This window comes from Papaver somniferum, chromosome 10 (assembly GCF_003573695.1).
Source record: "Papaver somniferum cultivar HN1 chromosome 10, ASM357369v1, whole genome shotgun sequence".
In the NCBI taxonomy this organism is placed as follows: Eukaryota; Viridiplantae; Streptophyta; class Magnoliopsida; order Ranunculales; family Papaveraceae; genus Papaver; species Papaver somniferum.
The window spans coordinates 49,441,041-49,465,614 of record NC_039367.1 but is presented as its reverse complement, the minus strand read 5'-3'; the positions used below and the strand labels follow the sequence as shown (position 1 = coordinate 49,465,614).

The 24,574-nt window shown below is 38.4% G+C and overlaps 1 protein-coding gene across 1 annotated transcript; it reads left to right on the top strand.

The window, feature by feature from the left end:
* The first annotated feature begins 17,167 nt into the window (after nucleotides 1-17,167).
* Nucleotides 17,168-21,028, top strand: LOC113318103. Its single transcript, XM_026566225.1, has 3 exons — nucleotides 17,168-18,029; nucleotides 19,348-19,434; nucleotides 19,545-21,028. The coding sequence occupies exons 1-3, from the start codon at nucleotides 17,619-17,621 to the stop codon at nucleotides 20,709-20,711; spliced, it is 1,665 nt and encodes a 554-aa protein (XP_026422010.1). The 5' UTR covers nucleotides 17,168-17,618; the 3' UTR covers nucleotides 20,712-21,028.
* The last annotated feature ends 3,546 nt before the right edge of the window (nucleotides 21,029-24,574 follow it).

Below are 24,574 nucleotides of genomic sequence, written 5' to 3'. Positions count from 1 at the left end.
GTTCCAGAGTAAATTCGGTCACAAGAGAGGATGGGTCGATCTGTAGGAGGAAAGCTGAGAAATGTGTGGAATCGATGGTAATCAAAGATTGTTGGTGTGTTGTGTATTCTGAATAAGATAAGTTCTGATTGATTGAATCTCTGTTGAGAGTAATTGCTCAGGTGATTAGTTGTTAATCTCTTGTTGTCTGTTTGACGTGAGATTCCCATTGTTTTCAATCATGATTCAAAGACTTATTTATATTTCTGGAATTGTAGACACCATGATCCCATGAAGTGTGACAGTTGATGGAATCAAAGAGTGGGGAAATGGAAATCGTGTTTGAAACCAGTTGCTCATCGTGCGGAGACTTGGTCGGTGTTCCATCCACTACTTTGTTAACTCCTTCAACTGATTGCACGACTTGCTCACATTCCATCGTGTGTATGAACACACGTGTCGTAGACCGCCAGACCAAAACCCTAGTTAATATCCCCCATGTGACACGATTGGCGTCTCGTGGTGTAATTAGTCAGTTGTTGACTTCATGACTTCATGGGACGATGAGTCCATGTATTTTCTGAGTTGAACATGATTTTGTAAAATGTTCTTAGACTCATGAATTGAACGTGTTGCTCATTCGATAAATTATTGAATATTGAGTGTTGAACCAATATTCCTTGGTTTGAGCAAATATTGCTCATCTGAGCAAGTGTTGCTCGTCTGATAGTTGAACCGAGTATAATAAAATGATGATCATGAGATCGTCGCAAAATTATTAGCGTTCGAATCTGGAATTATGATCCTTGGACTCATAACCCTAATTTGATCAATTGATGACCAATTTGATGGTTTATTGAAAATTCAACCATGGAATGAAGGAGAGACCGGCTACATGGGATTAGGGATTGACCATGTAGCGCCCGTATGCTCGAGTGAGCAAATACCAAGATCTCTTGAATAGTTGGTGAAAGAATGATCAAATGCTGGTTCAATCATTCTTCATACAATGCTCGTCTGAGCCTTAGGTGGTAAAACCTAATTAATTATGAAGAGGTGAGGGACCGACCAAGGGGTCATGAAACCATCCCTGGATGGTCACGGGATCGAATGGCGATCACTCTATGAAAATTCCAAAATTATTTGGAGGAGTTTTGGACCTAATACGTGCAATTAGGTCAAATCATGAAAATACGTGGGACCGGCTCCTTGCGAGCCAAAGAGCCAACCTTGATCGGTCCAGGTAACATGCTCACATCGTCAAAACGTTTGTGTCTTAGTCCTGAGAAAATATGACAAAATCAGGGTTTTGCTGAAACTGAGGAAACTTCATGAAATGAAGGAAAAAAAAATTTAAATGAAGGAATAATGAGGCGTGGGACCGCTGAGGCCAAGGCATGGTCGGTCGGCCAGTGACCACGGTCCTATTATGCCTTTTCCTAATTTTATATTATTTTTCATGATTTTATGAAAATATCATGAAATCAAGGAGTTTGTTGAAATTAAGGAGTTTCCTTGAAGTGAAGGAGTTTCCATGGGATCAAGGAAATAAATAATATTAAAATAATAAAATAAAGGCGTGTGAGACTGGCTTTGAGATGGTCGGCCGGCTGGGGCTCGGTCTCGTGCGTTTCCCTAATTTTATGTAATTTTTGTGTATTATTTCCATGATTTAAAGTAATTTTCATAATTTGAGAGAAATACCATGAAATCAAGGAATTTCATGGGATCAAGGAAATTTAAAATAATAATAACAAAATAAAGGGACGTGTGGGACCGGCTAGGACATGGACGGTCGGATGGGGCCCAGTCCCACGAGTTTCCCTAATTTTATATTATATTTTTCATGGTTTTATGAAAATACCATGAGATTAAGGAGTTTTCATGAGATTAGGGAAATATTAATAAAATAATAAGGAACCATGAGGTGTGGGACCAACCGGGATCAAGGCATGGCCGGTTGGCCAATAAACACGGCCCCACGACATTTTTCCCAATTTTATATTATTTCCTTGGTGCGAAGGAAACACCGTGAAACTGAGGAGTTTCCTCAAAACGAAGGATATTTGTTCAAATGAAAGGATTTTCATAAGATCAAGGAAAATAACAAAAATATGATAAAATATAAAACTGGCATGGGACTGGCCACGGCACGGCCGACCGGCCAGTGGGCCCAGTCCCCCAGCACCTTGGTCAATATTTTATTAATTATTATTTTCTTTCCTATTTTGCATAGGTTCATCGTTTCGTCGTATTTTGAAATACTCGTTCGTGCGTTCAGGTGATTGTTAGTGCATCATCGTCGAGTACACTTGCACCTTTTGAGTCAGGGCTTACTCGAAGGTAACTCAGACTCCCGTATGTTGAATATTTATTACTAACCCATGGAATTATACTGGGAAGAACCATAGATTGAAGTAACGAAATATTACGAAAATATTTGAATATTTTCAGAAATTCAGTGGATGAATCCAAGAATTTAGGAATAATTAATTGATGGCTCTATACCAGTACGATCGTCTAGGAGCATTAATTATTCTGAGCGACATGAGCTAGTTGAAGTGTCATATCCTTTATATAGTCAGGGAAAACTGTTGTTTGTATCTTGAAGACGTTATTGCTCTATACTAGCAGACAAGCTGTCTAGGAGCCGTCCAATCTCGTGATTGTATATAGAAGTAATTACCGAAGTGTTCAGTATTCATGAGATATGCCGTTACCTAGCCGAGAGACTACATATATGCATGTACTTTGAGAGACAGTATTCTCAGTCAGAGATTCGATGAGAGACCCTGTCTCGATACTCGCGTCTGATTACTGGATCAGAAGTTCGTATAATTATGGGTTTACAATTTTAGCTTTTTTCGAAAATCCACCATCTACATTAAGTCCCATGCTTAGTGAGGGACAGTCATGTTCCTCAGTCAGCACTGAATGGTGATTTTCCTGCTACATACAAAATAACTAATTGAACTTAGTCATAAGATAAGACGTTACCGGATTTCGACTGAATGAGCAAACCATGGTTTGAGAGAAAACCCCAGTGGCATAATAGAGCGTCATCCAGCGAGCATAAATTGGTGTAGAACCTCTGATTCGATGGTGGAACCTTGGTTGGTCTAGGATTCAAGGATCCGGGCCCAAGAAAAGAATCCGTTTTAGCGCGGACGCTCGTTCGTTCGTTAGTTTAAGAAACAACAAAATAGACCTGAGTCTAATGATAAAAATTTTGTCTATGAGCTTTCACGAAAAACAAAACTTTATTTTTTTAAATATGTGAGATCTCACAAAATGGAATAAACTCTCGTTTCGAAGGTGGATGCTCGTACAAGAGAAAAAAAATTTTGAACAGACGTGCGTCTGTTAGTAATAAAATTTTGTTTATGGGCTTTCATGAAATTTTTTATCTTCGAGCTTTCAGAAATCTTTAAAAATTACTCTCGCTTCAAAGACAGATGCTCGTGCGATGGAGAAAAATATATATATATATATATATATATATATTGTTCAAACTTACGTGAGTTTCACGTTAAAATATGTATATATTTTTGTAAAATCAATGTTTTGATTTTGAACAATCGGTGAAAATAGACAATTATACATGGTGAAATAATGTCTGTATGTGAGTTTTCATAATTGTAGAATGGACGTCTGCCCAATTTTTGAAAAACCAGTGGATGTTAAAATTCACGTGGGTTGTTTATGGTTTTATGAAAATCAAGTCATGATTTTGAATAATGAATCTTGCTCGTCTTTGCAAGTTTGAAGGAACGAGCAAGTTTTTCGAAATTCCGACGTTATAATCACTACATCTAGTGAAATTGTAAATAGGTAAGAGTTGGATTGTTACCATTTTTGTTGCGTGTTTGTTATCGGTACATCAATGACTCCATGTCTTTCGCCTCAGATGGTGGCGACTTCTGTTACAACCACCCTTCTGGATCTTCCGGCGAACGCTCCAGAAATATGAAGTCAAAGATGAAGAATTCTGCAGATGTTCATGTCGAGGTGAATCAACCTTTCAGAGACGCTGGAAAGCTGGTACTTTGTATGTCTCTCGATCATCTGGGAGTCGTCCCTTATCAGTAGAAGCACCGTCGACTTCAGCAAATGATACTATCGGTTGAAGATGAAGTCAGGATTTGCGTTGATGGTGTAGATCCTGATTCAAATGTGGACGAACGATGAACTTCATCATAATTCGCCATCAGAAAATCCAGAAGTCGGTCTTTCAGTAAAAACGATGTAGAATCTTCGTCCGATGTCGGATTCCCGCTGTCTACCCATGTTTTTTCATCCTCAGAATATTTTCAAGCTTATCAAAGAATCTTTTTGAATTTTGAGCATGTTTAGGGGCCGAAATAGGCGAAACAGTAAACTTCCAGGAGATTTCCAGAAACTTTTCAGCTGGCATGTAGTCCAATGTTTCAACCACATATCTTTGCTCGTTCATCCAATTACTATGAATTTTGGATATGTTGTAGAGGACATCCATGCGAAGAGAATGGTATATGATCCATCCTTAGATTCTTCAACAATTGCTCCAAGATCACCCCTTTGTGCAAGATAGTGTAAAATCGTTTCAGACGAGCTTGTTGTAAAACGCCCTTGTTGTGTCTTTAGACCATTCACTCGTGTCTTGAACACTTGATGAAGGATTTTAATGTCATTTATTAATTTGAAATCTGAACACCTTGATTGATACATGAGCATGGTGCTTGCAGTGCCATCTTGTTTCTGTCAGTCGTAGAAACATCACTTCTGAAACCCTGGTCACGGGACCCTAGCTGAGGTTGCTCTCGAGAGGGGATGATGTAATGACCATGGTTTCATGTACCGGTGGTCGCATTCCTTTTATGATTAATGATTAGCATATGAGAGTCTGGTGTCACGGGACTTGGACTGTGAAACTGATCGTCATGATCAGTGGACCGTCAGTCCCCAGTATCTTGTTGAATCTCTCCTTTTCGTTTTCTCTTCTTCTGGCCAGACTTGGATAGAGGACCCAGGTAGAAAAATTGATGTAAAGACCTAGGTGGTCGAAGTTGGAGGTACCTTTATGAAGTACTTGGTGGAAAGACCTGGTGGACACCGATCGACTGTGGAAGTTATGAATCCCGTATAAGAATTGATGCTTGCATATACGCTCTGGAAGCTGTAGAAACCTCATACGACGTCAGAATTCGACGCTTGACCCCAACTTTTGAAGCTAAGAGGCTGAGTTATCACATGAGAAAAGAATCACTCAATTTGGAGTTGTAGAGATCAGCCAACGAAGGATGCACATTTGTAATTTGTAATCCCGTACAAATTTTTCAGATTTCGTAGACCTGACGGTAAAGGACATATCTTTCAGATTGTATGTCCAATTGATGCTCCCTTTTGGTATGTTGTAGCAGAGAAATAAACGAACATCTTTTATTGAGGAAGAATTGTCCCATTCCTCACTCATTGGTACGTTTTTGTAAACCCATGAAGCATGTTGTATCTCATTTGTATAGGTGATGAGAACATCTTGTAGAAGACTTTGACTTGTGCCTGTCCGTCGTGCAAGCTTTGGGAAGACTTTGATGCTAAAATGTTTTCATGTCCACACATCTCGATATGAGTCATTAGTGCTTGGAGAAGTATGATCCATCGAGTAACACTTCCAGACTTAGGTTGTACAGAATGGGCAGTTGATGGAGTTTTGTCATGAGGATATTGCTCTTGAGACCGTTGTTAATGCTGAGATATTGATTGAATTTTCTCCAGACATTCTTGTTGATGCTGAGACCGTGGACATAGTTCCTCCAAATATCCTTGTTGATGCCGATACCATGGTTGGAGTTGCTCCAGAGACCGAGAATGCTAGAACCATGATTATCAACATAGTGTTGCTCCTCCATTCAGTGAGCTGCGAAGTGGCTTTGTCAGGGAATTGATGTTGTTGCGGCAATAAAAGCAATGTACTTTATTCAATAAAATCAAGTCCCCAGCGTGTTGAAGGAGTTTGTTCCAACGTTGCATCTGCTCCAGAAGTATTATCACGGGATAATGAAGACCTATCTATTGAACTTTGATCGTGTCGGTGTTGAATCAGTATGTCACCGTAGAGATATTATGCTGAAGATAGAGGAGCTATTATCGAAGGTGTACTCTTTGATTGGGAGTCCAGTTTGAAGGCTTCTGAAGAATGTAGCATTCCGAGATGAGAGGTTTTTGACTTTCAGTTGGCCTTGGAGAAGTAGGTGATTGACAGCTGTTGTAAGGATTTTCTTAGATGCTCGAGTGTTGAGGCTTCACACCCTTTAAGCGTTTGATGTCGTAGGTTTGATCATCTCGTCCTCGAGTATCCTCTGTTGATTCAGCATTCCTTTCATTGCGCTAGTGGGATTCAACACTTGTGCGGGCATCAAAGCTTTCTGATTTTGTGGTACGCAAGGACACTTGTACAAGGCTATGGAGAAATGCCCAAATTGTTTTTTTTTTCGTGCTTGAACACCATCTCAGTAATGTATGTCTCAGTGAGATGCTCGGTTCGGAGAAATGTCAGATTCAACCACTTGGTAAAATATTGTTGAAATGAGATTACCCACTTATAGCGTCTTGCAATAGCAGAGATGCTAGCAGAATTGAGTCCCCATGCTAGAATAGCATGTGAGGAAATAAATGACATAGACATGGGAGGAATGAGGCTTGCCTGAGTGCAGGACCTTTGGATGTATGTCTATGCACCTTTTGCAGGTTCTTGTTTCAACCTCGCCAAAGTTCGAAATTCCTCCAAGTGCTCTAATGATGGAACGTCCGCCAAATCTTCTGGATCAGAACTTTCTTCTTTGGAGAGATATGTAACCAAAGGCGCTTTATAAGTACCCATCTTTTCAGCATGGATCCACGCACGTCTGAAGGACATGTAATATCCTGGATTTTCCTGACTATGTGAAACTTGGCTTCTGTCCATGTTGAACTTATGTTCAGTTTGAGAGTGATGTAGCCATAAGTATTTCTGAGCGTTCCTTCAAGGCCTCTGAGATGGGAGCATGAGTAGCTCCTTGTCGAGTGATACATGTGGATCCGATGGTTTTCAGTGGAATATTGTTGATGGCGATGCCGACATCGATCAACGTTCTTCCAAATTCGTTTCTTCTGAGATTGACCATGGTACGCAATCCCCAGTCGTACATCTCTTGGTCTGTGGCTGGAGGCTCAAGAAGTATTTCCGGAATGTACTTCTTGACATGATGTAGTTCAGTGTTGTGAACATATATCTCCTTTGTGCCTTCGACAGATAGAGCAATCCACGTTCGACCAAGGATTGAACTGCCTATTTGATAGGTTGTTCAGAAAGTGTAAATGTTATGATTGGGAGAGGATTCTTGTGTACTCCTTCAGTCCCCAGTTGAAGCTATTGTGGATCAACCGTCTCTTCAAAATGTTGCATCCACCTGTTAGATGATAGGTGAACTTATGAAGGCAACAGTACCTGGGATTCTTCATTTCTTTTTCAGTCAGATGCACCCTGATGAATGTCGGTTTGCTTGCACCAACCTGAATCCAAACTTCCAGTAACTCGATCACTTGTTTAATGAAAAGAGGGAGCTTAGAATCTATATGATCATTTCCCCATTTGTTGATGTAGGGTTGAGGTTCGTGCATTTCAAGATTGGTTATCTTCTCTTTGTGCTTCCGGAAGAGTTGGTGAAGCATGGTTGCATTGTGACTTGTCTTTCCGTTTGCTCCCTTATGCAACAAAATGTGTGGAATCTTGGAGGTTGTATTGCTTGTTAATCAAATGCCTGCTACCTTGAGTGTCTCGCGGCTCTTCAGCCTTTGTAGATTTTGTTCTTTCCAGTAAAGCGTGTGCAGTAGTTGCCGATCTCTTCGCCGCTTCATGAAGCTCTGAGAAGGTATGGAAACGAATATTTTCCAATAAAGCTCTGCAGAACGGGATCATGACGTTGATACACAAGTATACCAGTTGTTGTTCCGTGACGTTTGGATCATGACAGTCCAGGGCCTGGACTCTGAATCTTTTCACGTAGTCATTGGGATGTTCATTGCTCCTCTGAAAAATTCTTCCAAGATCGGAGAGAGTAACTTGCTCTGACAAAGAAGTACTTTCTGTAGAAGGCGTTAATCATTTCTCTCGAATTTTTGATAGTTCCTGGTGCGATGTTGTTTTACCAGGTGTATGCCCTGCCTTTCAAGGATTTTGAAAATTCTTTGAGGTGAACAACATGGTTATGCTCATGTTCACCCAAGGCTTCCAGGAACCGAGAAACATGCTCCCGAGCATTGCCTGTTCCGTCATACAAAGTGAAGGTCGGAGAGGTATAACCTTTTGGAAGAGGAATCCTTTGCGTAGCAGCAGGGTATGGAGGATGGTGACGATGGATATGTGATGTCTTGTATTTTCCATGGTTCTCCAAGAGGAGTTCCAAATCTTCCAGAGTAATGAAACTTGATGATTCCTTCGCCGATGGATCGTCTGCAGCTTTGCGGACTTTGCTGTCATCCACTGTATGAATTGGAACTACTTCAGGATCAACATATGAGGATGTTTCCTTTTATTTTTCTTTTCCTTGAGTCTTCTCTGACATCTTGTCAGTGAGAGTCTTGAGATAATTGAAGAGCTCTTTCTGTGTAGCAGCCATATCGGTTTGATTCTGTGCAAGGGTCTCTTGCACTTTGATGAGATCAGCAATGGTAGGTGGTGGTTTTCCTCTGACTTCCTCAGGGTGTCAACCGAACAAAGGATGATCTTCCGTGTTAGCATGAGGAGTAGTAATATCATCACCACCAGTGTTAGAGGCCGAAATTGTTTCCGGGATATCCTCATTGTTGTTGTTGCTAGTGCTAGCGTCGTTTGTGTTGGAACCTGTAACTAACCAGACCTAAGACCAGCCATCTTGTGAAATTGTGAGATTTCAACCGAGAGATTAATCTACCACTGTGGTCGCCAATCTGTATATGGGGCAAAACAATTTGCTAGTTTTTACGGAATTGAGGAGACGACCGCTCGGATGAGACTCCTTGAACCGAGAGAAATGCTCAACCTTACACAGATGCACTGCAAGAAGGGAGTGCTTTGAATTCGAGAGATCAATCTGTAGTACCCCGGCCTAAACCAAGACAATGGTCGTTCCAGAGTAAATTCGGTCACAAGAGAGGATGGGTCGATCTGTAGGAGGGAAGCTGAGAAATGTTTGGAACCGATGGTAATCAAAGATTGTAGGTGTGTTGTGTATTTCTGAATAAGATAAGTTCTGAATGATTGAATCTATGTTGAGAGTAATTGCTCAGGTGATGAGTTGTTAATCTCTTGTTGTTTGTTTGACGTGAGATTCCCATTGTTTTCAATCATGATTCAGAGACTTATTTATATTGCTGGAATTGTAGACACCATGATCCCATGAAGTGTGATAGTTGATGGAATCAAAGAGTGGGGAAATGGAAATTGTGTTTGAAACCAGTTTCTCATCGTGCGGAGACTTGGTCGATTTTCCATCCACTACTTTGTTAACCCCTTCAACTGATTGCACGACTTGCTCACATTCCATCGTGTGTATGAACACACGTGTCGTAGACCGCCATACCAAAAACCTAGTTAATATCCCCCCATGTGACACGATTGACGTCTCGTGGTGTAATTAGTCAGTTGTTGACTTCATGACTTCATGGGACGATGAGTCCATGTATTTGCTGAGTTGAACATGATTTTGCAAAATGTTCTGAGACTGATGAATTGAACGTGTCTGTTGAGACAAAGGTATAATTCTCACATTGATAGTTGAGGCGAGCAAGTATTGCTCATTCGATAAATTGTTGAATATTGAGGGTTGAACCAATATTCCTTGGTTTGAGCAAATATTGCTCATCTGAGCAAGTGTAGCTCGTCTGATGAATTATTGGTAGCGTGACCAAAATAAAACATTAATTAGAATACTGATAGTTGAACCAAGTATAATAAAATGATGATCATGAGATCGTCGCAAAATTATTAGCGTTCGAATATGGAATTATGATCCTTGGACTCAGAAACCCTAATTTGATCAACGGATGACCAATTTGATGGTTTATTGAAAATTCAACCATGGAATGAAGGATGGACCGCCTACATGGGATTAGGGATCGACCATGTAGCGCCCGTATACTTGAGTGAGCAAATACCAAGATCTCTTGAAGAGTTGGTGAAAGAATGATCAAATGCTGGTTCAATCATTCCTCATACAATGCTCGTCTGAGCCTTAGGTGGTAAAACCTAATTAATTATGAAGAGGTGAGGGACCGACCAAGGGGTCATGAAACCATCCCTGTATGGTCACGGGATCGAATGACGATCACTCTATGAAAATTCCAAAATTATTTGGAGGAGTTTTGGACCTAATACGTGCAATTAGGTCAAATCATGAAAATACGTGGGACCGGCTCCTTGCGAGCCAAAGAGCCAACCTTGGTCGGTCAAAGTAACATGCTTACATCGTCAAAACATTTGGGTCTCAGTCCTGAGAATTTTGATATTTTCTGGCGTGCGTTTGAGCAACTATTTGAGAAAATATGACAAAATCAGGGTTTTGCTGAAACTGAGGAAACTTCATGAAATGAAGGAAAATAATTATAAAATGAAGGAATGATGAGGCGTGGGACCGCTGAGGCTAAAGCATGGTCGGCCGGCCAGTGACCACGGTCCCATGGTGCCTTTTCCTAATTTTATATTATTTTTCATGATTTTATGAAAATATCATGAAATCAAGGAGTTTGTTGAAATTAAGGAGTTTCCTTGAAGTGAAGGAGTTTCCATGGGATCAAGGAAACAAATAATATTAAAATAATAAAATAAGTGCGTGTGGGACCGGCTTTGAGCATGGTCGGCCGGCTGGGGACCGGTCCCCTGCGTTTCCCTAATTTTATGTAATTTTTGTGTATTATTTCCATGATTTGAAGGAATTTTCATAATTTGAGAGAAATACCATGAAATCAAGGAATTTCATGGGATCAAGGAAATTTAAAATAATAATAACAAAATAAAGGGACGTGTGGGACCGGGTAGGGCATGGCCGGTCGGATGGGGCCCGGTCCCACGAGTTTACCTAATTTTATATTATATTTTTCATGGTTTTATGAAAATACCATGAGATTAAGGAGTTTTCATGAGATTAGGAAAATATTAATAAAATAATAAGGAACCATGAGGTGTGGGGCCGGCCAGGATCAAGGCATGTCCGGTTGGCCAATAAACACTGCCCCACGACATTTTTTCCAATTTTATATTATTTCCTTGGTGCGAAGGAAACACCATGAAACTGAGGAGTTTCCTCAAAACGAAGGATATTTGTTCAAATGAAAGGATTTTCATAAGATCAAAGAAAATAACAAAAATATGATAAAATATAAAACTGGCATGGGACTGGCCACGGCACGGCCGGCCGTACAGTGGGCCCAGTCCCCCAGCACCTTGGTCAATATTTTATTAATTATTATTTTCTTTCCTATTTTGCATAGGTTCATCGTTTCGTCGTATTTTAAAATACTCGTTCGTGCGTTCAGGTGATTGTTAGTGCATCATCGTCGAGTACAATTGCACCTTTTGAGTCGGGGCTTACTCGAAGGTAACTCAGACGCCCGTATGTTGAATATTTATTACTAACCCATGGAATTCTGCTGGGAAGAACCATAGATTGAAGTAACGAAATATTACGAAAATATTTGAATATTTTCAGAAATTCAGTGGATGAATCCAAGAATTTAGGAATAATTAATTGATGGCTCTATAATAGTACGATCGTCTATGAGCATTAATTATTCTGAGCGACATGAGCTAGTTGAAGCTTCACATCCTTTATATAGTCAGGGAAAACTGTTGTTTGTATCCAGAAGACGTTATTGCTCTAATCTAGCAGGCAAGCTGTCTAGGAGCCGTCCAATCTCGTGATTCTATATAGAAGTAATTACCGAAGTGTTCAGTATTCATGAGATATGGCGTTGCCTAGCCGAGAGACTACATATCTGCATGTACTCTGAGAGACAGTATTCTCAGTCAGAGATTCGATGAGAGACCCGTGTCTCGATACTCGCGTCTGATTGCTGGATCAGAAGTTCGTATAATTTTGGGTTTACGATTTTAGCCTTTGTCGAAAATCCACCATCTACAACACTTTTTGATTCAGATGACCCACAGTTATTCAGGTTATTGTTATATGATTCTACGAGGTGACTAATCCTTTCCCAGTCTGGCTGAAGACTTTAAACTTAGCACTTGTTGGGAGGTAACCCATGTTTTCGACACTCTGGTAAGATCCTTCCTCACTTCCTTTAAGTAGTAACAATTTCTCCTTGTTCATGTTTTTAATTCATCTTTAGAACATTGAGGACAATGTTAGATTTAAATGTAGGGGAGTAGTTAACTTTTTGTTTTATTTTTTTCAGATTTTTTTTTTTTTTGCAAATTATGATCAGCTGTGTAGCGGGTCTTACCAAAAAAAAAAGTTATCGTTATGATTTTTAGGGTTATGACCAGTTGTGTAGAGGGTTTGTGTATGGTATTTGTCATGACCAGCTGTGTAGCGGGTCTTTTTCATTCTTTTTCAAATTTTCATTTTATGACCAGCTGTGCAGCGGGTCTAACTCTCTCTTATGGGATGACCAGCTGTGTAGCGGGTCAATTTTTTGTTTTGCTCGAGGACTAGTAAAATGTAAGTGTGGGGGAATTTGATAAGCACGAAAGTGCGACGCATTTTCAACTATAAATACATTAGTTGGGACTCATTTTATCATAATAAACTTGTTTGTAGGTATTTTTGGGAAATAAATATTTGTGGAAAATTTCGGCTCAAAAAGTTGATAAAGGCACCCGGAGGACAAATGCTAAATGGACCCCATTCTGGATAAGGGGCATCCAATTGATAAGGGGCGCCTTCTTTACTTTTTACTACCACTTATTATTCGCACCCGAGACTATGTTAAGGGGCATCTCTTCTTCACGGTTTGAAGAACAATTTTGGCGGGAATTTTTCTTCCTTTCCTACGTACTTTCATGGGAGAAATTCAACGAATTATAATTGGAGTTTGAAAATGAAAAGGATTGGGAGTATCTTGTTGATGTTAAACAGGGTTGGTAATCACTTTAGGTTCGAAAAATAGGAAGTTACGCAGAGTTGAAGCTAAATAGGGGAGAAAATATTATCGTGGTTCTGTTGATGATTTTGGGAGAGATTACAACGGATTTAGTCATTGATTTGGTTGTAATTTTATTAGGAACATTTTGTAGTGCCAAAACAGGATTGGTGAGCCTCGTCGAATCGGAAAAGAGGAGTTGTTGGACAAACAGGGAGATATTCTCACAAGAGATATTCTCAGAATTTTGAGTAGTGGGCGTTGGGCGTGTGAATTTAGTGAGTTTGACTCAACCTGCGAAGATAGTTAAGCGTGTTTGGAGGTTTAAGCCACAGAAAAACATGTGTTGAGCTGTAGAAGACGCGTGAACATCAAAAATAGAGATTTAAAAGGAAACAATATCACAGTAAATTGCAGAGGAGTAAAGAGAAGGTTAAGGGCATTAAACTCGAAGATTTTTGGTTGCTCTGGATATAAAAAGGAGTCTTTGGAGTCAGAGAATGATATAGAGAGTTTGGGGGGAGGATGCAGAGCTGAAGCCCGAGTAACGGAAGTTGCAGAAGTCATTCCTGCACTTTCTGGTGAAGAAGAAGACGAAGAATATATCACTGTTTAGAACATGCCTGCAATCTTTTCTTTGTAATAGTCACTCAATTGTGACAGTGGGTTCTGTAACGGCTATAAAGCATTACGAATCTCTGTTCCATTATAATTCTTCAATAAAACACCTTTTTGAGCAATGAATTATCTTTTTGAGTGTGTTTGCATCATGAGAAGCTAAACCCCATCACTGGGACGACGAAGGAAGCTGTTTTTTGTCCATGTGGTAATTAAATTAATTCTTTTATTAACTATTTGCATAAAATTTAATTGTTTTATGAATTCTATTAGTTATTTGTTATTTTGTCTGATGTCGCATGCTTAGTTTTAATTACTTTTGATGTGTCATTCTTACAACTTACAACTAATGTTTTACGGATTCTATTATTAGCAAAGAATTAGATCACAACTTCTTTTGTTTGAGCCATTATTGCCTAGAATTAAATTTTGAACCCCATGTATATGAAAAATAGTGAAATCCTGAGTCACAGCACCTGTCTTCATCTTGTTACCATTATTTGTATATATTTTGCTATTTTTAGTGTTTTCTATTTTTAATTCTTAAAATCAATATCATCAAGTCCGAGTGAACGACGACCTTCTTACCACTATCTAAAATTTGATCACTAAGACCAACCCTTCTCCTTTAATTTTTTGCCGAAGCAAGACTGGAACAACCATTTCTTGGTTTAGGCCAGAATTGTACAGATTGATCTCTCGAATCTAAAGTACTCTTGTGCAGTACATTTGTTTAGGGTTTAGATTCTTTTCTCATCGACACACACAATTTACCATTTTCAGCAGAATCAGCTTTTACCCTACTGCAAAACCCTATTAGAACTCTTAAGAAGAAGAATACACGTACTTTCGCGGACCGGTTACAGAAAGTTAATGGGTCAGCAAAGATCCAAAATAGGAACTACACTATCTGTTTTCAGATATCTCAAATATTTTCATAGCTTGATAATTAGAAGATTTACTTTAAATTAAAGCACATGAAAAAACATCATGATACATTGGCTACTAGGAGTCAAGATATGACTCAACGTTCACACAAGAAAACAATTTTATTTCAAAGATAAAACACACAACCAGATAATATCATACAATAAACTTGAGTCTCTCACAAATATTATCCTTGCAACTCTCAAGTTAGTTCCAAGGATAAAATTACCTAGAGACTAGGTAACGGAATGAGATGTAATCCCATTACGTATATTGAGGGAAGAGTTATAAATATCATCTGAGTGTTTGAATCGTGTATTTCTACCTTCCTTCGGTTAAATCCAGAAGATTCAGATATCGACATTTTGAATTTCCATCAGAAGGATTTTTTTGAGGATTAAGTCTAGGACCTCTTGAGATCCGCTCCATAGAATAAAGATTACGAGAATCACATCTCCTAGACTTAGACCAACCAGAATTATTCTCATAACCACTGGGAACGTGTACATAAGTGGTGCAAGTAGTTGCACCACTATGATGAACACGATTCTGGTGAGGATCTTTATATGAGCAATCTTGGAAACCCTTTTTATGACACTTCTGGTTCTCTGCAGGAATGTTATTCATTGTAGATGTCGTCAGACTATTTACTCTGTCGACTGTAAAAAGAAGCAGATTTTGAAGATCAGAAATTTGTCGCTTTCTAGCAAAACAATGTAGAACATTATGATTCTTTTTCCCGCAGGATGAACAGATTCGTGGATAAGAAACCTTAGAAGACTCCCGTTTATAGCTCATATCCTTTTTTTATATATGCAAGTTACGCAAACGTTTATTAGAAGATAATTCTTTAGGAATAATTTTCTCCATGCTAGGTAATACCACGGGCACTAAAGAAGACTTACTCACTAAAACAGAGTTTTCCTTCTTCAAGGAATTACACTGTTCCTGGGATAGAGCAAGAGATGCAACAAATTTGTCTTTTTCAACACGACAGTTGTTCAATTCCGATGAATGAGTCTTGATTAAGCGTTCTTCTCTAATTGAGTCTTCTTTAACAGTATCTTCAAGCATACTAATTTTTTCACGCTGCAGAGTAGTTTCTTGAACGAGTTTTTCGATATTGTTAGAAAAAGACTCAATAATACCATAGAGTTCACGTTCCCTATCAAGAGACTTCTCAAGTTCATCAGTGAGATGACTATACTTTCCTTCAAGCGATCTAATTTTTTAGAAGCTTGAACATCAATAATATCAGCTGATTTTTGTAAGGTTCTGGTGAGCTCCAACTCAGATTCTGACATAGTGTCAGCTGTCACTTTAGAGAAAATGTTATCAGAATCTGATAGCAAAAGTTTTCTACCTCGGGATTCGGAAGAATCTGCTAACGAGTTATCCTTTGAGGTAAACCCAAGACATTTGGCATAATAAAAAACTTTGGAAGACATTTCTATGCTCGTTAGGAAGAGATAAACTTTTATCCACAGAAATCAGATTGCTACAAACACAGACTTCTGCAGTCTTATCGTGTTTGCCTACTCTGGTACCAATTGAAAAAGCAGGGGTATAACAACCACACCCAATAATTCGTTCGACAATCTGTATGGACTACACACCAATTTAATTCCGAGAGCACCAACTTAAAAGCGAGACTCAATCAAGAGTTATATCAAAGAGTTTTTATCTCTTTCTCAATACAATCAGCAAATCAAACAGATAGAAATATGCGAGCCTGATTGATATGAGAAATAACTTGGACGGTACCAAAGACCAATTCCCAAGTGTCAATCAAGTTTTATCCAACAAACAAGGTCGGATTTATCAACTGACTGAACTACACACAACCTGTGATATTTCAATTATATAAAAATATAATGCGGAAAAGAAATAACACAGACACTAGAAATTTTGTTAACGAGGAAACTGCAAATGCGGAAGACCTAGTCCATATTGGAACACCACACTGTATTAAGCCGCTACAGACTCTAGCCTACTACAAGTTAACTTTGTACTCGAATGTAGTTGAGCCCTAACCAAGTTTCACATCGATTAAGATACAGTTGTGTTCCTTACGCCTCTAGAACCACGCCGGATTCTACGCACTTGATTCCCTTAGCTGATCTCACCCACAACTAAGAGTTGCTACGACCCAAAGTCGAAGACTTATAAACAAATTTGTCTCCCACAAAATTTTTATTCTTTATTCGGGTTTTTTTCCGTCTTTTGATAAAATCAAAGTGAACAGGAACCAACTAATAATCCGGTCTTATACTCACGAAGAGCAACCTAGAAATATTAGTCACCTCACAATAACCCAACTGGTTAACATGAAAAGTTATTGCGGAATCACAAGAGTCTGAGACGAAGAACTGTTGTGATTACTTTTCGTATCTTACCCATCGGAGATAAATCTCGAGTAAATCTTAGAGAAGATAAAACTCAATACGACAGAACAAGTAAGATTATAATACATAACTACAAAGAAAATAGTTGGATCTGGCTTCAGGAATCCTATTAAAGTCTTCGAATCGTAAGCCCAAATGTCCAAAACATCGACTCCATTGACAACATCACAACACCTTGGAGAAGAACTTATTTGGGGAAAACCTCGTTCATACTTCATAGCACGGAAGGCTGATGGGATACTCCAAAAAAAAAAACAAAAAAAAACCTTATTTCCTCTTTCATAGTTTCCGAAAAACCTCGTTCCTATTTTCAGGTTAGGGTTTCGTCAATCATAAGGAGCCAATGCTATTCCATCAATCTCGATTTAGCATATCTTTGAGTTTCGGTACTTTTTACTGGTTTCTCTCTAAAATTCATTATTTATCTGGTTTTATATTCTTTTTTTCTTTCCAGCAAAAAAAATTATTTTGGGTAAAATTACATCTTTGTTTATAGAGAGAACCTCTTTATCAGTTTATCTGGTATAGATTTGTGGAAACCCCATGTAAAAGTTTTAAGTATTGCTTAGGAGAAGTATTTATTTCTTTGAAGTTATGAGTCAAGAGCCAATTATCTTTGACATCAGTTCTGATGATGAAGAAGAAGATAATGGAGGAGTTCAGGAGGAAAGGAAAGAAACTGAAGATGATCAGATTGATTGGCTATCAGAATTACTTGATTCTGCTGAAAGTATAAAGGATGATGATTCATCTGATGACGTTGTATTTATTAGTGAGGTTTCGTGTAGTTCTAATAAGCTGAGAGAGAGTAGAAATAATAATAATAAGAAGGCATCCGATTTGAAGAAACCTGGTGTAGTTAGAAAGGATGATGATGATGATGATGATGATGATGATGATGATTGTTTGATATTGGATGAAGATCCTGAGAATCCAGTTGCTGTTGAGAATAATAGTAATGAGAATGAATCAGATGAGTTGCTTGTTGTTAGCGAAAAAGGGCAGGTAACTTTTTAGTTGTTCTATTATCCTTTTATAACTCATTATAAGCTTGTTGATTTTGGTGTTTAGTAAACTTGTAAAGAACATTGATGCTTTTGTGATGCAAGTATGTGCGAAACGTGTAGGTATTGTGCCGAGGTGTTCTTGTGTTTGAGGCATAACTTAAACTATAAGATCATCACAATCTACTGCATCTTTAATTGGGAAGGTGTCATTTAGATGATTGTCATTAGCAAGACATGATATTTTATTCCAGGCCTATTTTACGGAAGGCTAGGGATGTCAGGAAGATTATCCGGTGTTGATCTAAAATTGTATTGCATATACTATAGTAGTTCCTTAATTTATCACACAAATTTGCATTATCACCTACACATCATGGCATCTCCTTGGCAGATGTCACCTCTGGTGACAAACTAACTCAGTGTCCTTAGTAATTTCCGGCTCCTTTTTATCAATACCTAAAAGCTTATTTTGGACAAGACATATGCTCCCTTCCTCCCTCACTACCATCACGCTTATCTAAAGACTCCCCCATCCTTTTATGCGTTGTCTTAAGTTGCTAGTCATGGATTGAAAATTTTAAACTCTCTTTCGCGCTCTATAGACTCTGAAATGTCTTTTGCCAACTAAGAACAAATCACTTAGAATCTTGTTACCTGTCTGTCCTTACCTGGTTTTTCATCTGTATTGTCTCATTACGGAGGTTAATGCATGGATATTTTCAGGCCAAGCTTATTCCACAGGGTGGATGTTGGTAACTCTCTGATGAGGAATATGGTCAGACCGAGCAGTTTGAGACAATTCTATGGGAATAATCCAGGTGTGAAGCTTTGTTGAAATAGAATGGTCGTTAGAGAGATTCATGTTAAGACTCACTTCTACGCCTTATTAGTTTTGTTATATTGTCCCTAGGGGTTCGAAGTGAAGCTTCCGTAGTTGATGTCTTTCTGACTTGAAATCATGACTGGTTACTCATTTCCTATGTTGGACAAAGCCGGGCCAACTAGAAAGAGAGAAAGGTGAGATATTTGGCAGTTCAGAGATTAAGAAGTACACTGTTGGGCTTCACATTAGAGAGATACAAAGGTTTTGTTGCCTTTGGTGTGACATGTTTAGGTCAAAGGAATAGTGCTCATATAATTGTTTGTGGTGCATTTAAATGTTGTCTTCAATTATCTTGGAGTGAGCTGATGCTATACTTGTATATCCACTAAATTTACTGAGGATTTTGATCCACTTATCTTGATTGGTTTGGAATTAAACTCTTACGTTTAGGGCATTGGCTGAATTTATATACTTTCCCATTTTGCTATGTCAGGTAGCATGCAGAGATTATCCTCACTCACGAGAACAGTGTGCAACATATCCTTTCCGCACTGCGCCACACGAAAAGTACTGTGACCTGGTAAAATCACTCATTCCCGTAAAATAGCTGTACTTTATTATATTTGTTACATAATTACATCTATTCTTCTACTTCAAATGTTATAAAATTTGGGAAAACCTTGCCTGCAGTGCCATTGTTATGTTTGCGACTTGCGCGCTCCATGCAAATATTGGGGCGCTGGTCTCTCCAAAAATGACCATTGTCATGCATCTGATAAGGAGGAAATATGGAAAGCTCAAAGGAAATGCTTCAAGCTAAAAGCCACTCTAGCAATGCAGAAACTTCCTGGGACAACTTCATCAAAGCCCCACATAGCCTCTTACAAATCCGCATCAACATTTCCGCTTACTCAACCTATGGGTAATGGTTCTTTTCTATCACACTCAGTCTCATCAGCTGCAGTACGACCTTGTTTGCCAAATTCCAACTTTGATGTCCCTAATATCATTAACCGGAGAAGTACGAACATTGCACGGGTAGCATCAGTCCCCTTGAGCAGAAATAGATACCCTGATCACATTAGCAGCAGGTCACCCCTAATGTCGGGTGGTGGTACAAGTAATAACAACATTGCCAGAAGAGATAGAGTTGGTGTTGCTTTAGGCCCACATCCACATACAAATTTTAAAAGGGTGGGGTCTGTCGGTGTTGGTGCTTTACCTAAGCACCGATTTGCCCACAGTTCTTCTGTTCATTACAATGATCCGGCACAGAAATTACAGGCAAAGAGGATCTACCAGCCTTCAGTGAAAGTTCAAGGTGGAAATTATCATAACCAAAGATGTCAGAACTCCTTTGGGACCATCGACTCCGCAGGGGATAACACCTATAAGAACCTATCCCAACCAAGCTCAACCATAAGTGGCAATTCTGCAGATGCTTTGTATGATACTGAACCCAGTAGTAACATGCAGCATCTGTATCCGGTTGAGACTCCTGTTTCTAATATCACTAATCCAATCCCTTCAGAATACAACTTTAATTGGTTTATGGAAACACAACCAACAGTGGACACATATCCCATGGCAGAGGTTTCTCAAATTCCAGGTCTGCAGCCAACCTCAGCCCCACCTTTACCTGTTGATGGTACAGATCCTTTCTACGGCTCTCCGCATGAAATAAGCGTGAACCCGACTGGTCAATCAGAGTTGGATAACTGGTTTGATTCTCTTGCAAATCAGTCAGTTTTGGGCACTGCTTCAAATGATACAGTGCCGTCACAGTCAGATTTTGTTTCCTCTCAAGCTGACCTGTTGGGTGATGGGGTTTTTGTGTTCGATTTCGAAAACTGTTAAGAACCGTAAATCTGTTATTACTAGTAAATATATTAAGTTATCATGTAAGTTGGTTAGCTAGCCGGGAATCCCTAGAAGGAAAAATGCTTGCTATATCTTATGTTTATCACGTCTGCAGGATGGTTAGCTAGCCGGGAATCCCTAGAAGCAAAAATGCTTGCAGGAACCCGATGCATTATGGGTTCAATGTAGTTTAATCTGGTTTACAGTTGTGTTGAGCTTCTTAGCTTCTGGTATGTAAATAAAAGACGTATATTTGTTTTCTGTTTCTAATTCTATCAAAATTAAATTAAATTTGTAGAAGTGTTATTACTTTAAGGCCTCGGGTTTTATCAAATTTATATTACTGTCAGTACGTCAATGCCTCGCTATACTGAAGGTGAATGAGTGCGTCGCAGGCTCAAGACCTAAACGGTGTTATTGACTTGATAATTTTCAGACTGAGATTGATAACTGTAGTGTTATCTTATCAGAGACTCTTATTTAGGAGCCCCATTATTTTTGATAAATCTAAACTTAAATTTCTCGTCAGTATCGTTCAAAGTATAGAAAAGAGAAGTAGGAAATACCTGATAGTCCTAGAAATAATATATTAGAGAGAGTCTAGTCCAGTTGACTCAGTCAACTGTCTGTTTAGTTCTTTTTGGAAAAATATATTATAGTTTAGTCCTAAAAATTATAGTTTGGTCCTATGGTTTTGTCCACCCACACGGAATATTCTCTTTCTGTTACTAAAATACCCCTGCACATGCTAAATTTATCGTTTGGTCCTAAATTTTCTTATTTGGTCCTTTCATTGACGTATATAACCAGAAAAGATCAAATATCACTTTCAGTTTCAGTTTTATTTTCTCTCTCCTACTCCGATCTGCAGAATTTTTTTTCTAGGGTTCACGAAATCTTTCTGCTGTGGTAGAATAATTTTGTTTTTGATACTAAGATTGGTTCGATTTATAGCAGATTAACTTGGTTATGAAGACTGATTTGATTACGGAGTTAATTTGATTACAGAGTTTGATTTGGAATTACAGATCTTATTCGATTTTACTGAGTTGATTTTGCTTTTGAAGATTGATTCGAGGCTTTTTGAAGATTGATTCGATTGGAGTTGATTTTGGGATCTGATATTCGAAGATTAGAGTTTTTTTGGAGTTGATTTGAATTATTCTGGTGAGTTTTCACGCTAATCCTTTCTCTGATTTTATTTTTATTTGAAGTAATTCTATAGATCAGCTATGTATTTTATTGATTAGTTTGTTTTTTGAATTTTAAGAGCAATGAATGAAGTCATTCTGTTAAGGCTTCATTTGTTAGAATGAACTCTTTATTTTGTTGAAGGAAAGAAGTAGTGTTGCTGCTTGTTTATGTGTTAGGATGTCAACGAATGAAGTCATTCTGTTACGGCTTCATTCCAAGAATAAACTCTTTCTTTGTCAAGGAAGAAGCACTGTTACTGCTTTGTTTATTTGTTAGGATGTTAATGAATGAAGTCATTCTGTTAAGGCTTCATTTGTTAGAATGATCTCTTTATTTTGTTTAAGGAAAGAAGTAGTGATGCTGCTTGTTTATGTGTTAGGATGTTAACGAATGAAGTCATTCTGTTACGGCTTCATTCTTGGAATGAACTCTTTCTTTGTCAAGGAAAAAGTATTGTTGTTGCTTTGTTTATATGTTTAGGATGTTAATGAATGAAGTCATTCTGTTAAGGCTTCATTTGTTAGAATGAACTTTTATTTTGTTAAGGAAGAAGTAGTGTTGCTGCTTGTTTATGTGTTAGGATGTTAATGAATGAAGCTATTCTGTTAAAAATGAACTATTTTGTTTGTGTGTGTTCATTTTCCAGGTTCAGTATGGCCCTCTCCAGTTGTTATGCAGTTGTGTACTACAAACGTGATGGTATTCCATTGGAAGTTTCTTTAGATACGATGATTCGTAACCTGAAAATATATGTTTGTGATTATTGGAGAAACTTGACTCCTCAGAGCATAAGATTTAGTCATGGAGTAGGTTGTGATAAATCTATCATCAATTTTGATTATTCTCTTCAAGGTCTAATTGCTTTTACTTGTTCAAAGCAATTGTCAATTTTTAATTTGTTCGTTGAGGAGGCTTCTAATGGTGGTGCTTCTAGCTCTTCATCTGGTATTTCCACGCAGTCGCTCAGTGACAATGAGTCATGTAGTGGGTTCACTGAGACTTCAAAGATTAAATACCTGACGGAAGGTCATGAGAAAATAAAACCTCTTTTGTCTGATGGTTGGGAGGATATTTTTAGAGGTGTTGGTCAAGTTTTTCATGATGGTGTTGATGAGGTACACTTAGCTGTAGAAAAATATTGGAGCAAGTCTGGTTATAAAGTTGCAAATCTTAAGAATGATAGACTTAGGTTCACAGCAAAAAGTGGTAGGAATGCAGATTGTACTTGGCATCTGCACGCTATTCCAATTGATACCGCTAAAACTGTGTTTGCTATCAAGGAATTCAACGGGAATCATACATGTAGTGGTGCTTGTAAGCTGAAGGATCCCCCTGTGAAGAAGAAATTGATTAAACATCTATTCAAGGATCAAGTACAGTCAAATCCGACGATAAAGCCTCGGGATATCGTTGCTCAGGTGAAGAGTTGTTATGGTATTAACATAAAATACCATCATGCTTATAAAGGGAAGGAAGCATCACGGGTAGAGATATATGGTGATGATGTAAAAAGTTTTACAGATCTGGTTTGGTATGTTGAAGCAATAAAGGCTACTAATCCTGGCAGTTATGTTAAGTTTGAATTTAATGAGGAGACTAAACGGTTTGAGAGGCTTTTCGTTTGTTTTACTGCTTGTATCGAAGGATACCGGTACATTAGCCTTATGCTTAATTGCGATGCAATATTTCTTACTGGGAGATTCAGGGAAACGTTGATGGCTGCCACAGGCGTGAATGGGAACCAAGGTAAACTTTTTCTTTTCTGATAACTAACTATTTTCTCTTGTGGATAACTAACTGTTAATGACTGACTTTTTTTCTTCTGATTAGTTCTTTTGCAGTTCATTATATAGAATGGACTTCATTTCAGAATGAAGTCTAGAAAAGTTATAGATATAGATTCTACAATTCATTATATAGAATGATGTCCTCTGCTGAGTGTTGGTTCTTCTTTGAAAGTCTCATTTTACTGAAATTCTAGTTCACAATTCTTAATCAACTAACAGGTTTTAGTTCATACTTCTAAATGAACCGATATTTTTCTCAATGAACCATTAGTTTTCACAATGAACTGTCAGTTTTTAGCTCTTTTCATTAAGTATTTTTTTTCCTTTCGCGTTTGCTTTAGTTCCTTCATAAGATATTGAAGGTTGGGAGTGGTTCATGGAAAACTTGCAGTATTGTGTCGACTCTCATCCTATCACCTTTATCACTGATCGTCATGAAGGGTTGAAGCAAAGTATTCCTAAGTTTTTTCCTAACTCGCATCATAGTTACTGTTTTTATCATTTGAAGAATAACCTCCCTATCATGAAAGGACATGAGAAGTATAAACAAGTATTGGATTTGTTCCATAAAGCTGCATACTGTTACAGCGTTGCTAAATATGAGTCTTCTTTGAATGAGATTGTATTATTGGATGTGGTTGGGTTGCCAAGTACCTCAGAAATATCGATCCGAAGCACAGGGAAAATGCTTTCTTCGAAGGATGTAGGTATGGGACACACTAATCAAGTATTGCAGAATCTTTCAATAATTGGATTCATAGTGAAAGGAATTTTCCTCCAGCTGCTCTTGTTGATGAGCTCAGGATAAAGATTATGAGGATGAGTTCAGAAAGGCGCGAGCTTGGTAGAACTTATATAGATAGTTTGACTCTCATCTAC